This window comes from Lontra canadensis, unplaced genomic scaffold, assembly GCF_010015895.1.
Source record: "Lontra canadensis isolate GAN:19392208 unplaced genomic scaffold, GSC_riverotter_1.0 scaffold200, whole genome shotgun sequence".
Classification (NCBI taxonomy): domain Eukaryota; kingdom Metazoa; phylum Chordata; class Mammalia; order Carnivora; family Mustelidae; genus Lontra; species Lontra canadensis.
In genome coordinates, this window is record NW_022631194.1 from 586,207 (window position 1) to 607,041 (window position 20,835).

The 20,835-nt window shown below is 45.9% G+C and overlaps 1 protein-coding gene across 2 annotated transcripts; it reads left to right on the forward strand.

Annotated features, from left to right (window-relative positions):
- Window positions 1-634: 634 nt before the first annotated feature.
- On the forward strand, window positions 635-18,773 carry ACP6 (acid phosphatase 6, lysophosphatidic). 2 transcript variants are annotated; one of them, XM_032848178.1, is made up of 11 exons: window positions 635-807; window positions 1,061-1,302; window positions 8,418-8,549; window positions 8,669-8,799; window positions 9,138-9,217; window positions 11,880-11,967; window positions 12,848-12,980; window positions 13,986-14,086; window positions 16,286-16,381; window positions 17,738-17,903; window positions 18,577-18,773. In XM_032848178.1, the coding sequence occupies exons 2-11, from the start codon at window positions 1,084-1,086 to the stop codon at window positions 18,718-18,720; spliced, it is 1,290 nt and encodes a 429-aa protein (XP_032704069.1). In that variant the 5' UTR covers window positions 635-807; window positions 1,061-1,083; the 3' UTR covers window positions 18,721-18,773. The 2 variants fall into 2 exon arrangements, with proteins under 2 accessions (XP_032704069.1, XP_032704070.1); XM_032848179.1 differs by lacking the exon at window positions 635-807 and having other exon boundaries at window positions 827-1,302.
- Window positions 18,774-20,835: the final 2,062 nt, after the last annotated feature.

Genomic DNA, 20,835 nt, shown 5'->3' on the forward strand with positions numbered 1-20,835 from the left:
TGGAACGCAGGCTTCAAGCAAGCCTACACGCAAGAGAAACCAGACCAACAGGCACCTATGGGTTGTTTAGTCACTGGACACCCACAGGCAAGACCTGGATTTTTCCACAAGGAATACTGTGGATGAGGGAACACATCAATGAGCTTAAAGTTCTACATGTTTGCGACAATTTAGGCCTCTTTAAACTTAGAAGGGGTGTAGTAAGTGAAAATTAAATATAAAATGCCTAGTGCTGCCCTTCGCAAATGATCACTCGGTAAGCTGGTGTTGGGGCTCTTAGCTTCAGCGACCTTCCAGGACTTCAAGAAAATCTACACACCTTAGACTTAAATTACTCCCCACTGCCACCCATTTCTACCCCAGTCTTCACTTGTCCTACCCTCTGGGCCAGGGAAACTGGCGGATTCACTCCTACTACATTGGCCACCCAGTCGTGGAGACTTGCCCCGCTGGTGCTGAGAAACGTGGTCCACTGCCCCGGGCTGCGAAACACCTCTAACCGGGCGGGGCGCGCGGGGGGCGGGTGGTGGTCCGCCGCGCGCAGCCTTGTGGGAGTTGTAGTTCTCAGAACTCAGAGCCTCCAAACAGGCGTTACCGCGGCACTCGTTTTCCCATGCTCCTATGCGCGGATCCTCTTGGGACGAGTCCTTGGGCGGGGGAAGAGGTGTGTGGGAGCTTGCGGACAGAAAAGTGGAATCTAGTCGTCTGTGTTCGTGGAGTCTGCGGCCGAGGAACTCAGGTCTGGTTCCCGTCCCTTCGGAGCCCTGGAGGCCAAACTTGGATTCCAAGTTTAAGGTTCCCCAGAAGGTGAAAGTTTCGGAGCTGAGCTTCCCCCTGCCGGGTCTGCGGCGGGAGCGGCCAACCCAGACCCGCGTTAAAACTCCCAGAGAGTCCTCGCTTCTCCCACCGCCGCTTCTCCCACCGCTCTCCCACTTGGGGTTATCCCTTAGGGCCGGGAGTCGCTGCAGTCGCTGGATGTGCGCTCCGGCGGGTTCCCGGGAACTTGGGGGCGGCCGCTGAGCCCCGGCGCGAGCGCAAAGTTTGTATTCGCCTTCTGCAGCCTCACGCTCGGGGGCTTCCACCATGATCCGCGGTGTGTTCAGCGTGCGCATGTGGGCGCCGGTGGGCTTCCTGACCTCGCTGGCTTACTGCGTTCACCAGCGGCGGGCGGCCCGCGCCGAGGAGCGCAGGGCGGAGAACCAGCATCCCGTGGACCGGAGTCAGCTGGAGTTGAAAATGGTGCAGGTCGTGTTCCGACACGGGGCTCGGAGCCCTCTCAAGCCTCTCCCGCAGGAGGAGCAGGTGAGAGGTCGGCCTGGGCAGGGGCTGGTGGGCCAAGGACCTCGTGGTCGACCTGGGCCAGACCAGACGCCCTGAACATTCATCTTTGGAGATTTACCTTCACTGAGCTGGATTCTGGCAGGGTCCAGACCAAGGGAAAACTGCTGTAGCCAGTTCCGCCCTCAGCTCTTGAGCAGAAGCGTTGCTGGACTGGTACTCTAGCCCTCTTTCCTCCTCAGACCCTCCATGTGTAAGGCAGCCCTGGAACTTCCATTTGTGCCCTTGATGACTATGGTGTAGCACAGCTGGTAGAACTTAGGTGCTTATTAAAGCGCCTAGGGATCTTGTTAAAATGAGGATTCCAGTTCAGCAGGTGTGAGGTAGGCCTGAGGTTCTGTATTTTAACAGATACTGGGATGAACTTAAGAACGAAGGTGTAGTGCGTTTCTGTGTGACTGTTTTGAAGGTTGTCAAGAATTGCAGGAACCCTTATGGCAGGAACCAGTGTAACTGGGAGCGGGGGTCACAGTGGGTAACAGAGCTCAACACCTTTGGAAACAAATTTTTACAGCCGCTTTCTCTTAGGGTTTGCTGGAGACCATTTGAGATCCCTTGAAGGCTGCTTTTTTTTTTTTTTTTTTGTGGTAATAAATGCTATATCTGGGGGCTCCCCTTTTCTATTTTGGGTTTCTAAAACTCTTGTGGAAGGGATTTGAGGTAGGAAAGCATTTTTGATTGGCTAGTCTTGTGGCTATAATGTCTTAAAATATACCTGATTTGGTCAGGATAATTATGACTAAAACACAAATAATTAGTTTTTTTCAAGTGATTAACCTTCCTGGTTTTGATTTTTGTGGAGAAGCAGTGAAGGTCTCTGACCTTTGATACCAGGCAGGCCTGTAATTGAAGAATTCTGGCTTCCCAGTGAGAATAAAGAGGCAACCTGAAATCCTCAGGCCCCCTGGCTGTAACACTTAACTGTGGAGTGCTTTTGCATTATTAGTCCTCCAAGTTCAACAGACGTCTAAACCTGTTATTTGGCATACTTTTCATGATCTTAATTGGTTTCCAGAAACCCTTAGGATTGTGTCCTCACACTGTACAGTGGAAAATCCAGTTTTTAAAGCTGGTCAGACATGAACTCAAACTTGTAAAGGTCTTACCACATAAATAAATTTTGGCAGGCAGTTAATTCCATTATCCGATTTCTAGTTAGTCTTTCTGAATGGCTATACCACTTTGTGGTATTGGTGTATCTAGTATCCACTTTTTGGTATTGGAGTTTCTTTTTTCTTCTTCATCCTTCCTTCCCCCACCCCCTCTTCCTTCCTTTCTTTTTGATGCTTTTTCAATCCCTTACTCTGCCTTTTTGTATTAGCTTACTAAATTTTCCTTATGATTTTTGTACATAGCTTGTCTCATGTGCACTCTCTTCTCCATTTTTGTTACAGAAACTGGAAAATAATATAGAGGTAAAAGACTCATGTTAAAAAACAAAGTTATCAGTGGTAGCAGGACAATAAAAGTCTGACTGTCTAGGCTTAGACCTAGTATATACATTATATATACTCCCTTAAGGGGCTGAGAAAGATTTAGATTCTTACAGGACTTTATCCTGAGCCAGTACGTGTGTGATGGGTACCTTCTGCCATTATGTTGGAAGGGGCAGTCTGTAGCTCAGGTAGAATGCCATCTTCATTCATCTTCTGTCTGTGTAGCCACAAAATAAGAAGCCTCTTAGCCCATGGCCTTGCTTTGCAATTAGGGAAGGCGCATTACCTCTCCTGCCTGTTCACATTCTCAGACTTCAGGCAAATGCATCTTTGATTATCTCCTAAAAGTTGTATGCATAAAAGCGGGGGGTGGAACCAAGCCTCTTTCAATTTAGGCTGTGAGCAGGTGTCATCAGCTTCCTGTAATTTGTTTCTGGATGTTTTCTCTCCGGTTTCCTTTTCAAGATCCAGTTTGGTAGAGGTTGTTACTGGAATTTTCTAATCTTCCTGCTTCTGCTATTAACTGTAGTTAGAAGGGACTACCTGGCAACAATTCCGAAACTACAACTGCCTTTGGTAGATGTCTCCAGACTTGTGACTGGTTTATAGATGAACAAAAGTGACAAGTCACTTCATTCAGTTATCTCGCAAATCTTCAGAAAGTGGCATTGTCTAAAATTAGATTTTTTTAAAGATTTTTTAATTTATTCATTTGAGAGAGAGAGAAAGAGCACATAGAGAGGGGAGGATCAGAGGGAAAGAGAGAAGCAGACTCCCGTCTGAACAGGGCACCTGACACAGGACTCAGTCCCAGGACACTGGGATCATGACCTGAGCCGAAGGCAAATGCTTCACTGGTGTCTGGTGTTAGCCAGACAGGTGTCCCTAAAATTAGATGTCTTATTGAGTTGTTTTCTTTTGGCTTCAGTGGCAGTTGACTTTTCTTCCTCTAGCAGTGCTTGGGAAATAAAGCTCTGGAACTTGATTGGCTCTTTTTTCTGATTATTAGGTTAGATCCAAGTACACATTGACAAGATAAATGTGGCCCTGCTTTCAGAGTTCCCTCAGCTCACCTCTAGGCAACATGGCCTCCAACTTAGGCGGGTTCCTCAGTTTTTTATAAAACAAAGTCAACTCCACTCTTGATTAAGGAATTTGGGTTCCTATTTACTTGATAATGTAGGCAAGGTGGGAAACATACCGACAGTCTTATTGTTACTTAATACTTACCCAAGCTCAGCTAAGAGTAGCAGTATTCAGGAAGCAGTGCGTGAAGGATATGCCAGTGAGTCCATTCATTACTCTAGAACAGTGTTCTTAACTGCTTGTTCTTGGCAGGACATTGGATTCAACTGGGGAGCTTTAAAACGCTAAGTCCCAGGTCTCCCTCCTAGAGATTCTGATTTAATTTGCCCAGAGCATGCAGACATGGCAACAGCCTTGGACTAGATAGCATTAAAAAAGCTGAAGCCCCACCCCAGGAGATCCAGATGTGATGAGCTCAGGATGGGGCTCAGGGATTAGTTTCTTTTTAAAATATTTTTTCATAATGCCAGTGTGCAGCCAAGGTTTAAAACCATTGCTTTATTCTAAAATCTACACCCGGAAGGGTTTTGCTTAGTTTTATGTAGGTTTTTTTTCTTTTACCTTTGGAATGTGGCATATCAATCCCAGTATAGTATTGTCTTCACAGAAATGTGCTTTGGTGAGATCCCATCATTCTGTGTTGAGGAAACTGAGAAACAATCCCACAGAACTCATTGCTATGACTACTGAAAAGATGTTCATTATATTACTCTATCCTCTTTATGAGGACCCTTGGGAGGAATTTGTCTGTTAGCATTAGAAATGGTGTGCTTCTCCCAAATAGTTGTCTTGCTTTTATCTTTAGGCTGGTCTAGCTGATCGAGTTTCTCCTTTACATAAAAGCCAGAAGGCTTAGTGCTGAATCTTTGGCCCACCTACAATTAAGCCTGTGGATCTTTATAGTCTATGTTTTGGAGATACATTATTCTTGTGTCCAGTTTTTTTGTCCCTATGCTTGTTTGCTTTGGTCTTTCTCGCCTACCTTGAATTGGTTGTTTTACTATATTTTAGGTCTTGTTATCATCTACTTTATGTTCTTTTAAAAATGGGGCATAAATAAGTAAGTAAAATTATAAAGTTAGCCTTTGCCACTAACTTGGAAGCTGAAGAGCCAGAGCAAGAGCGAGTGTGTGTATATGGGATAGACACCATGTATAGAACTGGTGTATCATCTGTTAAAATTTTGAAAATGTACCGCAGATTTGACATGACCTAGATTTCCAGGAGTCATCTCCTGGGAAACACCAAAGATCCTCTGTTGACTGATGTGCTTAACAAGAGGAGATTTCTCTCTCTCTCTCTCTCTCTCTTTTTTTTTTCTTTCTTTCTTTCTTTTTTTTTTTTAAAGATTTATTTATTTATTTGAGAGAGGGTATGAACAGGGAGAGGGGCAAAGGGAGAGGGAGAAAGAATTTCAAGCAGATTCCCTGCTGAGTGAGGAGCCAGATTCTGAGACCATGACCTGAGCTGAAGTCAAGATTCAGATGCTTAACTGGCTGAGCCACCCAGGCGCCCCAGGAGATTTCACAGTGAGGCTGACTAGGCCTTGTGGACTTGGTGTGAGGACCTGGACTAAACACTGGACTTACAAGATTGGGTAATTCAGCATTGGCTGTAAAAGAGATATGCTGAAGGAGAGTAAAAAGAGATTCCAATTATGGGAATATGCTGGAAGCCCTGGGAACACAAAGGAGGTACCTCAACTTAAAATGTCCAAAACTGGACTCAGCATGTCACCTGTCTTCTGAGTTGGTCTTAGTTTTTAGTCACGGAGGATGTCTTGTCACCTTAGACACCCAGGCTCAAAATCAAAGGGAGTTTTTTCTTTATTCTTCCTTGTTCACCTACCAACATAGGCCCCAGATAAAAGTTTCATGGACTCACTTGCCAGGTTTGACTCACATGTCTTGCATCTACCCCTTCTATTCATACTGCCCTAGATGAGGCCTTAGGCCCTCATCAGCTCCATTGCATACATCTTGAAATTGGCTTTTGCATCAGTCTTCCCATTGCAGTAATGATCTAGGCTGTTGGTTTTCAAACTGTTCTTTGGAGCCTGTAATCTAGAGAGATGCCTAGTGACTGGGGCTCTGTACTCCCACTCCTACTTCAACTGGAAGAACTCCAGTTTTTGGCTTTGTATATGGAAAGCTAAAGTCAAATTCTCTTTGGTATTTGCTAATGAAAAAATCTGAAAACTGCTCCCAGGTTGAGGCAAACCAAACCACTTCTTTCCTATATGCATTCTTCACCATCTCTGTTTTGCTCAAACTTCTACTGATTTTGGAATTCTGAATACCACCTTCTCCTTACCTACCTCTCACTCTCAAGTCCACATCTTTGCTTATCTAAATCCTCTTCACTTCAAAGGCCATTCCTGTGTGAAACTTCTTGAATTCCCAGCCAGGAGAGAAGGTCTTTCTTGTCTTTGAGCTACTAGTGGCCTTCATCTGGTTTCTTGTAGCACATAGTTTATTTTAGTGCTATCATTTATATTCATAGCTCACTGTCTCTACTGACCTGAAAACCCAGAAAAGGCAGGGTCCTATTATCTCTGTCTTTGTGTCTTCCACAAGGTCAGGAGTTGTTAATTGTACCTACTGTGTGCCAAGCCCTTTGCTAGGCTTTCAAAATGCAGGAGTAATAGACAACCCCATCTCCATTCTCAGAGCAGGACTACTGAGCAGGACAGACTAGTAGTAAAGGAGCTTTTCTAATCCAGTTTGGTAAAGGTTACCAAAAAGGGCCACTGAGGCTGCGTTGAGAGCGTGGGACATGGTCACAGCTTCTGGCAGCATTTAAGCCATCTTGTGGAATGAGCAGAAATCTTTCCAGATGAAAGGAAAAAGAAAATTTCATGTAGAAGAAACACAAGGTTGAAAGGCCAGAAAGTGTGAGGATTGGTGAATTAGAGACAAAGTTATATGGCTAGAGACTAAGTCTCTAGGACTGGGAAGAAATGGGGAGGAGACAGAGGGAGGGGCAGAGGCCCTTGTGAGCCCTTAATGGGTTTATGCAGGGAAGTTATAAGATCAGAACTTTGAAAGGAGCCACGATTAAAAGACAGTGGCAAGAAGGTCTGTGTTCTGAACACCCAAGCTTCTGATATCAGTTGCTGTAACACCTGGCTGCAGGTGGGAGTGAGACAGTGCCTTTTGAAAGAATGGAGGGCTTCCTGAAAGGAACCTGGGATTCCCAGTGGTGCTTTCCTGGGCTATTTCTGGGAGGGGCCAAGATAAATATGATGATCCATGACAGAGTAAGTTTTCAAATGTTAGTTTTAAAACAAAACAAAGTGGTGGGGAATAGAGTTAAATATTACTCTTGTGATTTTAAGTGCTGTAGTAATTCAGATGAGAAGACAACATGCTAAAAGCTGGAGTAGTCAGTGATGGAAAGTAAGACTTGAGCTATCATTGGACCTTGAAGAGAAGCTGGATGGGCAATAGGGACAGGAATCTGTCCAAGCAAGGGAAGCAAGCTAAAAGAAGATGCAGAGGAAGCAATGAGTATGGTCTGGTTTGGAGAGGAGAGAGGCATAGTGACAGTACAGCTGGGGACAGGGGCTGGGCCAAGGTATAGAAGTTCTGGAAGGCCAGGTGCTTATCTCTTGAAACATTGGGAAAAAGCTATTGATATGATGGAAGTGGCTTAGCAAGATTCGTGGAGGGGGGTAGATAATCTGTGTAATAAGGTTTTACACCCTGACAGAAAAAAGAAGGACCTTTGGGAGTGACTTTTTTCTAGCCAGTGATCAACAGAGTTTAGTGCATGGCTGGTGAAGCAGTAGGGGAGAGCTGGAGGTTTGAGTTTTGGGGCCAGCAGAATTATGGTATCATTGTGAGTGACATAATATGTTGAGAAGAGGAGCTGGTATATGGGAAGAAGAAAAGACTTTTGTTTTTAAAATTGAAGTCATCACATCTGACTCAATGAATTTAAGAGTTTCATGGGCAGTTGGAGCTCTGAGACCTGTGGCTACTGGTGATGTTTGGAAGCCATTACAGTACAGTGGAGCAGGAGCCACATTGCAAGGAGAAAAGGAAGGTGGTGAAGAAGTGAAGGTTTCTTGGGGACAACTACTTGTTTGAGAAATTGGATGAAAGGAAAGGAAATAGGTGGTAGTTAGAAGGGACATTGAGTAGAGCCTTTAAGGGTAGGGAGGCATGGAAACCTGCATGGGGTTGATTCCTAAAAAATTCTTACAAGTATATGCTCACTGAGATTATATTATGCTCATTCATTTGTTCGTTCATTCATTCACCGAGTGTTTGCATGCCAGGCATTCTGGTCATTTCTCCCCTTTACTGCAGTCTGGGCTTTGTGCCAGAGCAACATCTTAACAGTGAGTACTAGTGGAGCAATAACAGGACTTGGGCGAGGGACGGCTGGAATAATCAATTACAGTCTTTTCTTCCCTTAATTGGAGCTTAAGTTTCTTTCCTTCCCATGGGAAAGTTGTGGGTGATTCCAGCTATGTCTTCCAGGTGGTGCTGGGTATTACCACTGTAAGTTTCAAGAGCCTTCTAAACAATGTGTTGTTTTTTGTGGTCACAGCAGGCAGAGTGGAATCTCCAGCTACTAGAGGTCCCACCCCAAACTCAGTTTGATTACACCGTCACCAATCTCACTGGTGGCCCAAAACCACATTCTACTTTCGACTCTCAGTACCGTGAGACCAAACTGAAGGTGAGTAATGCTTCCCTCCTCTGGGAAGCCCACTATAAAGTTTCCATTGTTCTCTCTGGGCTGAGTTTAGCAGGCTGTGAGGTATTTTCGTTCTTCTCTATGTCTCTGCCCCACATTAGGGGGGCATGTTTGCCGGACAGCTGACCAACGTGGGCATGCAGCAGATGTTTGCCCTAGGAGAGAGGCTGAGGAAGAACTATGTGGAGGACATCCCCTTTCTTTCGCCAACCTTCAATCCAATGGAGGTCTTGTGAGTCACTCAAAAAGGGGGTGTTGCACCCAGTTTAAGGTCTTAAGCATGAGGAAACCCATACTGACCCCCCAGATGGTTCCCGTTCTCACCCAACATAGTGTGGGGCAGTTACCTTGTATAATAGGATCCTTTGAACATATGGTTGATGGAAGTGACATTCATTGGCTTTTGGATCCCTTGGGGCAGCCATCCCACAGAGAGATAAAGGATTCTTCCCAGCCCGATAGCTCCCCTTATGTGATCTTAAAGCCTCCTAGATGCTCTGTAGGATAGGGTAGTATATATACTTGAATCTTCCTTTTATGAATGTCTCTGCTTTTTTTTTTTTCTTCCAGTGTTCGTTCCACTAATATATATCGAAATCTGGAGTCTACCCGGTGTTTGCTGGCTGGACTTTTCCAATGTCAGAAAGAAGGTTCGAGTTTGAAGTCTAGAAGTCAGCCCCTATCCCAGAGGACCCTTCTTCTTGCTTCCAAAGCCCTCCCCACCCTCTTCCTTGGTGCCTGTTCCTTTGGTTTCTCTCCTGCCCATGTGGCTTCCATGCTGTACCTACTCTAGTGGGCCGTCCCTTGTCTGGCCTTCCGCTGCCCTTGCCATCCTGTCCTCCACACCTACAGCAATGTGTCAGCCACTCTGATGTGCCCGTGGCTCCTGACTTCTCCTCTTAAGCTTCTCCACAGGCTGCATGAGGTAGCCCTAGCCAGGTCTTGTGAACAGTGTTGGGGCTTTTTGCTTAGGTAAGACACTACTGAAAAGGAAGGCAGACAGGAGGGACACTTAGCTGGGACCCAAGCCTGCTGCTATTGCTCTGGTCTTGGTTATAATCCACAGCCTGACCCAGATGGTATTAACAGTATTCTGTTCAGCTTCGCCTCACTGAGAAGGTCTAGTGAGTTGGGGTTTTGACATGTTCAACCCGTGAATGATCACAGCTAATAGTACTCAACCTTTCACCACTGAGGACCACATTTATTATTTTCCCTCATGGATCTCATGTCTTGAGGCCCTTCGACTAGCAAATGGAACTGCATTTTGTCATTTGTACTTGATTCAGATTTACATTTAATTGCTGGTCTGAGTTTCATATCAACATGACCTCACCAATATTAAAATACTAAAATGGTGCCATAAGGCAAAGGTTCTTGCTTCACTTCTTTAGCAGTATCTCAAATAGATATAAAATTTCTGTCAGCTTTTAGAAAAATAAACTATGTAAAATAATAGAAACCTCTAGGCCAGAGGAGGCTGGACTTACCCCACTCTGGGTTGGGTACAGCTGCCAATTCCAGCAGCAGTTGGATGCCGAACATAGCGTGTGTCTGGGTAACATAGAGCAAACAGAGTGTGCTGCCCTTACTTCCTAGAGGCCGCTGGACTTTGGAATAATCCACAGTGCCTGGCCTTCTGAAAACTCTTCTCTTGCCCACTTGCCCAGCTTCTAAAAGGCAAATGTCCTCTCCTCAGAAACACCGGAAGTATGATTGGAGTAGCAAAGCTGTTTCTTAGAGGCAGCCTGACTTACCGGCAGGCCTCAGACTGAGACTGCCCCACATTCCCAACAGGGAGGGAAGTAGTAGCGTCACTAGCCACTGGACCCAAACATCCTGGGACTCTAATTTGACCGTGTACCAAACCTTTTTTTTTTTTTTTATTGCTTTGTATATACTAATCTGTTTAATTCTCTTTAATAACCCTATGAGGTAGGTAATATTATTGCTAATTTACAAATAAGAGAATTAAAGCACAGAGAGGCTAAATGACTTTCCCAGGGCCACAAAGCTGGTAAATGGTGGAATAGGGATTCAGACTCTGGCAGTCTGGTTCCAGAATCCATACTCTTCACCTTTATGCTGTGCTGTTCAGAGGACACACATATTTGGAGAGGGCCTCTGGTCATTTGCTCAACAAAGTGTGTCTGAATTTTGATATTATGGTAAAGTTACCATATGCTACTGGAGTTTTGACTATCAACAATCGAGAACAACTCTTTGGGGTTTAGATTCACCTAATCACCCCACATACTGACTTCAGTGAGTTCCAGAGAGCTGCTGATAGAAGTTCTTTCTTTTGCCATCAGAAGTCAGGCTTGATATGAGTGGAAGGCTAAGCTACCACAGGCCCTTACCATATCTGGCACAGAGCAAAGCATGGGAAGGTGTTAGAGCACCTTGGTGGGAGGGGATAAATGTACTCGTAAGCTCTGAGCAGCAGTAAGCTACTGGAAGGTGTACAGTTGACCTTTGAACAACATGGATTCAAACTGCATGAGTCCACTTACACACGATTTTTAAATTTTTTTGTTTTTTATAAATACAGTATAGAACTACAAATGTATTTTCTTAGGTTTTTCTTAATCACACTTTCTTTAGCTTTCTTGATTGGAAGAACACAATATATAATACATATACAAAAGATGGGCTAATCACCTATTTATGTTATCAGTAAGGCTTTCAGTCAACAGTAGGCTGTTAGTAGTTAAGTTTTTGGGGAATCAGAAGTTATATGTGGATTTTCAACTGTTGGAGGGGGAGATCAGTGACCCCAACCCTCAGTTGTTCAAGGGTCAACTGTATAAGAAACTTTGTGGCCCAATGTGTGTCTCTTGGCAGTTCATCTGGAAACCTGGCTTTCCTTTTGGGCAAGGCTCTTGTGGCCTTGTGGTCACCTTTCTTACATTATTATGTGCTGAGTCATCGTATTGGCCTAGAGGATTGGACTTTGAAAGGCAGGAAAGTCACCTAGTTCTGATAGAGTTGGGGACAGCTGGTTCTTTGTTAGAATGCCTGAAGGCAGGAATCTTTGGGAATGGGTCAGGAAAGTGCCAGTCTGATCCAGGTCTGTGCCTGCTCTAGTCTATATGTGGCCCAGTAGGAGGGGCTGTGCCAGATAGAACAGGCTGCTACTTGCTTTCTGTCTTTCTCAGACCACCGGAGAGCTCCTGTTGGCAAGGCCAGGGCATGTTGAAATTAGTAACCTTGATGGTCTGCCTCCTGTAGCAGAGAGGAGAAGACAGGGATGGGGATGCTGGGTGAACAAGCTAAAGCCTCTTCCTGCCTGTGCTCCAATGTTCCCTCCAGGACCCATCATCATCCATGCTGATGAGGCAAGCTCAGAAGTCTTGTACCCCAACTACCAAAACTGCTGGAGCCTGCGGGAAAGAACCAGGTAACTGCCCTGGCACCTTGCTCACCAGTAGGGGACAGACTGCCTTTTATTCTTGCTGGCAGCCTCTGCCTGAACTGAGGCCCTGCCGAGGCTTGCCAGGTTGGTGGATAAGGGTGGGAAGGATTGCTTTACATTAAGTCTTGACCTTGCTGTCCAGGAAATGAAGAAGCTCTTGTTCACAGTGACAAGCTCATAGTGAAGGTGCAGCAAGCTCTCTCCAGCCACATGCTGGGCAGGAGAGATGGTATGTACAGCCTGAGCCGGGTGTGCCTTAGAAACAATTGTCCTTGTGACCATCATGGGCTCAGAGAGGGCAGATGAAAACACCAACAGGTTAAGTGAAAGGTGATTAAGCTAGTGGTTGAACTGCAAATCCAGAAGGGCAAGCAGAAGACACAGATTTCCCTTCTCTTACTAATTTGCTGCCTTGCAGAAGAGATTTGGTTTGGACTGATGACATTTTTCAGTGTTAAGATATTTCTGGGCCACACGAAGTATGTGTTCCACAGAAGAGAGAGAAGGTTGTTTGCAAGCGGACCTAGGCTGTTGTATTGTTTTTGGTGGAATGGAAGAAGATGCTAGAGTGGAATCTGGAAATTCAGGCTTTTATTCTGGCCCTGGTCCCTGCTATCTTACCTTTTTTTTTTTTCTTTTTCTTTTCAGCGTAATAGTATTCATTGTTTTTGCACCACAGCTGTCTTACTTTCATAAGTCATGTGAACTCCTAGAGCCCCAGTTGACTCGTATAAAATGGGAATACCAACTAACCCCAATGTCTTGTTATTGAGGAATGAATGAGATCCCAATTGATGAATGAGATACGCTCTGTAAACTGTGTATTACTCTACAATATACAGGATTACTTTTTATTTTTTTGCAGAGGCCGGAGGCAGGCTGCTTCTTTGCAGCCAGGAATCTCAGAGGATTTGCAAAAGGTGAAGGAAGGAATGTGCATCACCAGTAACGATGGAGTAGACTTCCTCAGCCTCTTTGACAATATGGCTGCTGAGCAGGTTGGATGACTGTTCTCCTCCAGCCCCTGGGGGTGGAGGGGTCAGGGATAGTCATCTAGGCAGGCTGGCTCCTGAGTTAGAACTGGGTAGAGGGGAGTGGGTGGAGGCTGCTGTGGTAGGACTTATAAGTGGAACGGCTGTCAGAACTGAGGGCTAGGCCACAATCAGGGGGGAGTCCTCATTTGGTTAGGCGCATGGATATTTAACTCTAAACCAGAATTTCTTAAGGCATGTTCTCCAGAATACCGGTGATGTGAGTGTGAATATTTTGGGCAGGCAGGGGTGGGGTGGGTGACGGGTAGCGGGGGTTGTTGTCTAAAAGTTTTGGAATCCCCATTATATCACTTTTTGGAGAGTCTGTATGCACTGAAGCATATTAAAGAATCTAAGCAGTAAAAAAAGAAAGCTGGTCAGTCTTTAAATCTACTTCCCCCAAACTTACTTAGCCTAGAATCTTTTTCATCTAATAAATACTGAAGACCACACGATGTGAAAGTCTTCTACAGATTCAAAAGCCAGACTCCCAAAGGTGCAGTATAGCCTGGATCCTCCTTCCCTCTCTTGTCAGGATGACAGTGTGCCCTGAAGGCAGAAAGGTCCTGTGCTTGTGGGTAAAATAGGGATACGGTTATAAGATGAGGGTTTATATAAGGTATTTACATGGCATACTTTTTAGAAATCCATTTTGGGGAAAATGAAAGTCGTGTGGAAACTTATGAATTCCTTACTCTGTATTTTATTATTTTTTATGGTTTTAAAAAATACAGATGTTTTAAATAGGTGGGGAGCCATCAGAAGGGGAGGAAAAACAGCTCTTTTTCTCTCCCTTGAGCCTTCAGATCTCTAGGAATTGCTTCAGAAGGGCCTTGGGGATGTAGCTTTTGGAACTGTTAAGCCCCTCCTCAAGAGAAGATAGGCCCCGAAGGTTTTGTGAAAGCCAAGCAGCTGCCAAACTCAGTGAGTGAGAAGCGTTTCTTTGTAAAACTGTCCCCGTGGTCCTTTCAGGTGCACAACCTCCTGAGCTGCCCCACGCTGCAGAGATTTGCACGGATGATTGAGCGGAGAGCAGTGGACACAGTCATGTACGTTATGCAGAGGGAGGACAGGTGAGCAGCCTCGTCAGCATCAAGTCATGCTTGGCCAGGCCTCTCAGCATGTGGGCATGGGGGGTTGGGGGGGCGTCCCCTGGCCTGCTCACACCTGCCAGCTGGGTCTCTACATGTGCTGAGGTAGAAATCACTATGTTCTGCTGGCCTGCTGAATGGATGTAGCCCTAAGTCCTTAGCCTTTGGAGCAGGGACTGGTGCCGTGGGGCTTCTGTTCGCTGTTAAACAGAACCAGGAGCCACCACTCGGCCGAGTTTCTCTTAATCACTGACTTCCTCCCCTTTCACTTTACCTTTCAAAGGGCTTGGGTCGGGAGAGCTGATGGAAGAATACTGACTGCTCACTTTGTTCATCAGTCTACAGCTTACAAGGCATTTCCCTGATCTCGCTCCGAGGGAAATGTCATTATCCCTGACCACGGCTGAGTCTGCCTTTATAGATGAAGAAACGGCCTGGGTGATGCGGGCTTTCTCACCTAGGCTTGGCTAGCATGTGGCAGAGCTGGGACACAGACCAGATCATCTGGCAGTCCTGTGTTTTTTATGTTGTTGGAACTTAGGGCTTTGTTTTCGGAAGGTCCGTTTCTTGTCTCCCAGAGGGGAGTTTCTCTCTTATTAAATGAGGAAAAAAAAAAAAAAAAAAAAAGAAAACACCTTCTTTGATTGGTTAAGAAACATTTGGCTTGCACTCAGAATAGGTAAGTTGATAGAGGAGGCGATGGGAAAAAGAGGATCAGTCCTGGGGAGAAAAAAAGGATCAGTCCTGGGGAGGAAAAAGCAGCTAACATGTCAAGAATTCGCAGCGTCTGGTGCCATAAGAGTAAGATTAACCTCTGGCTGCTTCTCTCCCGCTCAGTGTCAGTGTGTCCAGAAGGCTCCTGCCATGCCACCCAGCTTGTGACCACTCACTGTGATTTTTGCCCCCTTCCCTCGTCTGTTCCTGAAGTAGCCCCACCAGACAGACCTAAATGGTCACTCACAGTCCTCCCCTACACACACACACACAGCGTAGGTACTTTAAGCTTCGCAATCCATGCATTATCTGTTGCAACTATTCATCCCTGCCCATGTGGCACAGAAGCAGTCATAGACGACATACAAACAGCTGGGCACAGCTGTATTCCAGTAACACTTTATTTACAAAACAGGCAAGTGGCTTGGATTTGGACAACAGCCATAGTTTTTCCTCCCCGTGTAAAGCATTTTAAATAAGATCTGATTCTTCTTTCCATTTCGGTTAGCCCTGATTTCGCAAAACTGATGTTTCTTCAAGGACGAATTAGAAGGCCTCACAATGCCATCCCAACTTGGCCTGGCCTACGTACATTATTCTGGAAAGAATATGTTGCATGTGGTATTGGTTGCCTACTCCTCATCACTGCTTCAGTGTTCCTTGACTTAGAAAGGTTGTCCTTTATTTACCCAGTCATCATGAAAGAAATATTGGTCTAAGCCGGTCATGATGACCCCACCCCCTTTGGTCCATGACTGGGCTCTGGGAATTCTGGAAGAAGTGTTTTCCTCATCTTTGATCAAAGGGGAGAGGCACCAAAGCCAAGCCTTTTGGATGCTCGCCAGCACAGCCCCCTGCTTTGTTTAGCACTGTGGGATGACAGGCGTGGAGTTGCAGTAACTGCCTTGTGATCCTAAGGTGGCAAAGCCGAGGGTGAAAGTGGCGAAGCCATAGCACCAGCCCTGCAAGTGAGCACTGCCACTGAGCTCTGTGTCACACCACATAGATAAGACGGGTCCCTGCCGTCCAAACTCCAGAGAAGTGGGGCCGGCCCCTTGGAAGCAGAGTTCAGTATGCTCTTCCTTCTGATTGCTTGTCTAAGGGCCTTCTGTAATTCTTGGAATGAATAATTAATTAATTATTGAAATAGTCTGTCCTTCCCAGCTTTGTTCTTTTATTCCTGGAGGCCTAATTCTTCATGACTACTCCTGGGTACCAGTCCATCGCAGCTGTGTTTGTACCAGGTCTGTGCCCTGGTGCTTTTGTTGTTGGAAGTCTCTGTGTGCACAGAACCCTCAAACTGAAGGCGGTGCCATTTCTCCCCTTCCTGCCTGTCGCTGTCCCTCATGCATTTCTTGTCTTCTCAGCTCCGTCTGATTGGGCTTCTGAGGTCCTGGGGGCAGGCCCAGCCTGCCTTCCTGTGTGCCAGTGCCCACTGGCAGCTCCAATGTTGTTTACTTGCCATAGGGAAAGCCTGCAGATGGCCGTAGGCCCGCTCCTTCATATTCTGGAGAGCAACCTGCTGAAAGTTGTGGACCCTGCCACTCCAGCAGACAAGACCAGGTACTGCCACAGCAGCTCCACTTTGTGCAGCTGAGGCCAGGAGGGGCCTCTGGCTGCGGGGAGGGAACTCCGGTTTTAGGGGGGGCAAGAACCAGGCTGACAGTGGAATTGTTAAAGAGGCCAGGAGTCCCAGAGACATTCTCAACATTGTTACCTTTCTTCCTGTGGCACCCATCCTACCATGGTTTGAAATTTTTATGTTAACAAGAAAGAGCTCTGTATTTGTTTTTTTCTTTCTTTTTTTTTTTTTTTACTAACTGAACATGTGTGAAAGAGTAGCTAATTATGATGTCACATGGACACACATAATAGATGGCTTTGTTCAAACACCTTCACTGAGTGTAGAGAAGGGTATGATATCCACCTGGCATTTTAAATGTTGGAAGTAGCTTCTGAACGTCCAGCGCCACTTTTGTAGTGCCTGGAACCCCAGTTAGGGGCACAGATTTGAAGTGTTATGTGTCCTGGGCCCTGACGGAGCAGAGCATGGTCCACGGATGAGAAAAAGAGATTGTACGATAGCTAGAAACTAACGAGCCTGAGAACAGGAGGGGCCAGTGAGGTGCAATAGGAACATTCAGGAACTTTGGGTCAGATTTATTTATTTTTTATTTTTTTATTTTTTGGCCAGATTTATAATAGCAGATCATGCCCATGCCCTTCCCTATCCCTCTCAGCACCTGCAGTGACAGTATATTTCTAACCCATCCATGTCGCCTTGCCCCCCTTCCCTTTTATCTGTAAAATACTAGTGCTACTCTTCTAGTTTAGGAGTCAACACATAAAATCCTTGATCTTTCCAAAGAGAGAGGTACAGGGGATGGGCAGATAAGATTAAAATGGCTCCAGTTTTACTAATGAAAGCCATTTGGAGACCATGTTGAAGGCCATACAGGCTTCTTAATATTCCTTTGAAATGAACTTAATTCCCCCAAACTACAAGCCTCCCAACAAGGAGGAGAGCATGCTCTACTAAACTCATCACACGACTGAGCATAGGAAGAACATTTGCCACAGGTAGGCAGATCCCAAGGAGGGAAGAGAGAGGTAGGGCCAAACCATACATGCTCGGTCTCTAAAGCTTACCTGGGGAGGAACGAGTGGGTGGGTGGACAAGCAGATGGGCAGGAAGGGACCAGGAGAGCTACTCCAGTGGGGATCCCTCCTCATAAAAACATGGGAGTGGGAATAATGTCTCCCCCCACCATCTCCTTCAGAGAAATTTTATACCAAGCTCACTGACTTCTAGATGTCACCTGATTGCCAGGGCAAGTGTTTCTTACTCAAAGGAGGCAGGCAGTGTCCTGGCCTCCAGAGTCCTGAGGTAAAGGACTGTGGACTGTCTTCTCCTTGCAGAAAGCTGTATCTCTACGCGGCTCATGATATGACCCTCATGCCTCTCTTAATCACCCTGGGGATTTTTGACCACAAGTGGCCCCCATTTGCTGTTGATCTGACCATGGAACTCTACCAGCACAGGCAATCTAAGGAGTGGTTTGTGCAGCTCTATTACCGCGGAGAGGTAAGTCCTGTGAGGTGCAACTGGGTGGTAGCTAGGCACCCTCCCTCCAGCCCACCCATCTGCTTTAGCACCAAATCCCCTTCCTTGGGCTCAGAGGAGTCTCCTTGGTACAGCCAGCTCTCTAGATCCAATGGAATGACTTACAACCATGACCAGGGATACGGCAGAACTGAAACTGTGGTGGCAGGCTAGGACTTGGGCCTTATGGCATGTCTGCTACAGACTGCTTCTAGAAAAGGGACTGCCCTCCTCTTCCCTGAGTGTCTCTGTCAGGATGTAACACCCTGACTGGGAGGCCTGTTTTGAAAGTGAACGATGGTGTCTTTGGGAGGCAGTGTGTGTTGTCAGCATTGTGTGGGCTTTGACTGCTTCCACAGGCTGCTATCCAGGGCACATGCTAGAGCACCCCCCCAAAGATTAGACCTTTCGCTCTCCCAGCTTAGGGGTATAATGTGACTGTGTCTCCCCAGTCAGTTCTGCAAGCAGTTCTCGAGTGACAGCAAGCAGGGCATGGTGTTCCTACTCTGGAAGCTGACCAGGTGGTGGGGCCTTCTCAGCTGTTCTGTGTGTGCTTGCGCACTCCATTGGGTCAAACCTCTCAGACCTCTGGGCACAGGGGAAGATAGTGGGCTGGGGTCCTTAGGGGCGTGGCTGAGTTTTGTCTCTTCCACAGGAGCAGGTGCCAAAAGGTTGCCCTGACCGGCTCTGTCCTCTGGACAAGTTCTTAAACACCATTTCAGTTTATACCTTGAGCCCAGAAAAATACCACACACTCTGCTCTCAAGTCCAGGTGATGGAACTTGGAAATGGAGAGTGATTGATTTCTACAAACAGAATGTTAGTTTTTCAATAAATGCCTTTACACACTGCTTCTGGCTGTCATGTTTGGGGAAGACAGGAATAAGAGTTAATGTATTTTAAAAAGGGTTTTATTTCCTTGCTGTGGTTATACCAAGGTCTCTTCTTGAGAGGAAGAGAGATGTTGAGAGCAAAGGGACATTTCCTATTTTGTGGCTTGATTTCCATGCCCGGAAGCCTCTGCCATGCTGCAGGCTGGGGCCATCAGGACCTTGCAGAATTGTATTGCTTCTGGGACTTAAGTTCTTTTTTCCTGTCTTCATTTCACAAACATATATTGAGCACCTACTAAGTAGTGGACATTATAAAAATGAAAAGGTTCTGCCAAGTTGTTTCAGCCCTGTGGGAGAGGCAGATAAGTCAGTGATGACAATGCAGTTGCAGTATGTTTCATTCATAGCATCAGGGGCTATTTGGGTACAGAGAAGAAACCCCCCCCAGCCCCAGCCGGCAGGAGCCGGTGTGAGGTGGGGGTAAGCAGTTTAGAAAGGCTTCTAGGGGTGCGCCTGGGTGGGTCAGTTGGTTGGGCGACTGCCTTCGGCTCGGGTTGTGATCCTGGAGTCCCACATCGGACTCCCTGTTCAGCAGGGAGTCTGCTTCTCCCGCTGACCTCTCTCCTCTCATGCTCTCTCTCTCTCTCAAATAAATAAATAAAATCATTAAAAAAAAAAAAAAAGAAAGGCTTCTAGGGAAGTTCTGTCCTGATCTGAGTAGGAAAGGTGAGTAGGAGTTAACCAGGTAAGCAAGGAGGATAGGGTATTGTGTGTAGGTAGAAGGTAAGCTTGAAGGTTAGGGGACATTGCTGGTCAGTGAGATGAGCTCTGTAGTGAGGACCCAGCCGGAGGATGGACGGCAGACATTTGGCTTCTTGTGGCTCTCTGGAGTGAGGATGAGGGCTCTGCAGTGGTGGGCTGGAAGCACTCTCAAAATAAGGACACCACACATTTAACTAGGTCTCCTAAGTTTCCTGATGAGCCCCCTATTTCCTGATCCTTATCAGTTTTGTCATTCTTCCCCAGAAGCTCTTTCAGACTTGCTCTGATCACAAACCACCAGTCTTTTAGGGAAAAGAGCAATCAAAAAACCTTTCCACTTCCAACCATCTTCATGTTGATGACTCCCAGACCTACTTCTCTAGCTGATGTTTTCTCATCTGAGCTTCATGACCTTATGACCACTTGAATGTCCCAAAGGCACAAAATTTTCCATGTCAGAATCCAACCCTCTCTCCTCTCAGACCTGCTTCTCGAATCTGAATGAAATACACCTCCACCATCAGCTCAGTTGCTAAACCAGAAACCCATCCTTGTATTTTTCTTCTCACATTTTCCTGTGTCTAATCAGTTAAGTTCTAGAAGTCTCTCCTGTTTACTGTTTCAGTCTCCACATCTTTCCATCTTTGACCACTGTTGTCCTCTCCCCCATCCTCACTCTAATTACTATTATTTCTTATTTCACTAAGACAGTGAAAACAATCAGAAGATTCCATATCCCCTCACTCCTGACCACCACCAAATCTCTTAACCCATAAGACCTTCCTTCCTGTTGCTAAGAATGAACCATCCCTACTCCCACCTAAGACCAACCTTCAGCTTTGCACTGACTCCTACAATTACCTTTTTTCTGCAGTTACTTTCATCTTCCTACCCTAATTATTCCCATTAGCATACATATATGCGGTAAAAATCTCCTGTCTTAACACTTTTTCCCACATCTTTGAACTCTTTGCTACTTTCTTTCCCCTTCATAGCAAAACTTATCAGAAGTGTTGTTTATACTTGCCATCTTTGATTCTTCCCTTCCCTTTCTCTTTAGAACCAACTGTGATTAAGTATTCACCCCACCACTCCATGGAAACAGCTTTTGTCAACATCATCAGCGACCTCTGAGTGCTAAATCCAATAGCCAATTTCCAGTCTTACTCAGCTTCTCATCAGCAGTCATGGAATATTTTCTTCCTTTGGCATCCATGACAAATACTCTCGTGGTTTTCCTCCAAATTCTCAACTTCTTAATTTTTGCTGAATCTGCCTTTTCCTTATCTCTGAATGTAGGAGTATCTCAGGGCTCAGTC

Coding starts and splice junctions, on each gene's coding strand:
- ACP6 (XM_032848178.1), top strand. CDS start 1,084: ATGATCCGCGGTGTGTTCAGCGTGCGCATGTGGGCGCCGGTGGGCTTC. Junction 8,800..9,137: donor TTCAATCCAATGGAGGTCTT/GTGAGTCACTCA, acceptor TTTTTCTTCCAG/TGTTCGTTCCACTAATATAT. Junction 11,968..12,847: donor AGCCTGCGGGAAAGAACCAG/GTAACTGCCCTG, acceptor ATTTTTTTGCAG/AGGCCGGAGGCAGGCTGCTT.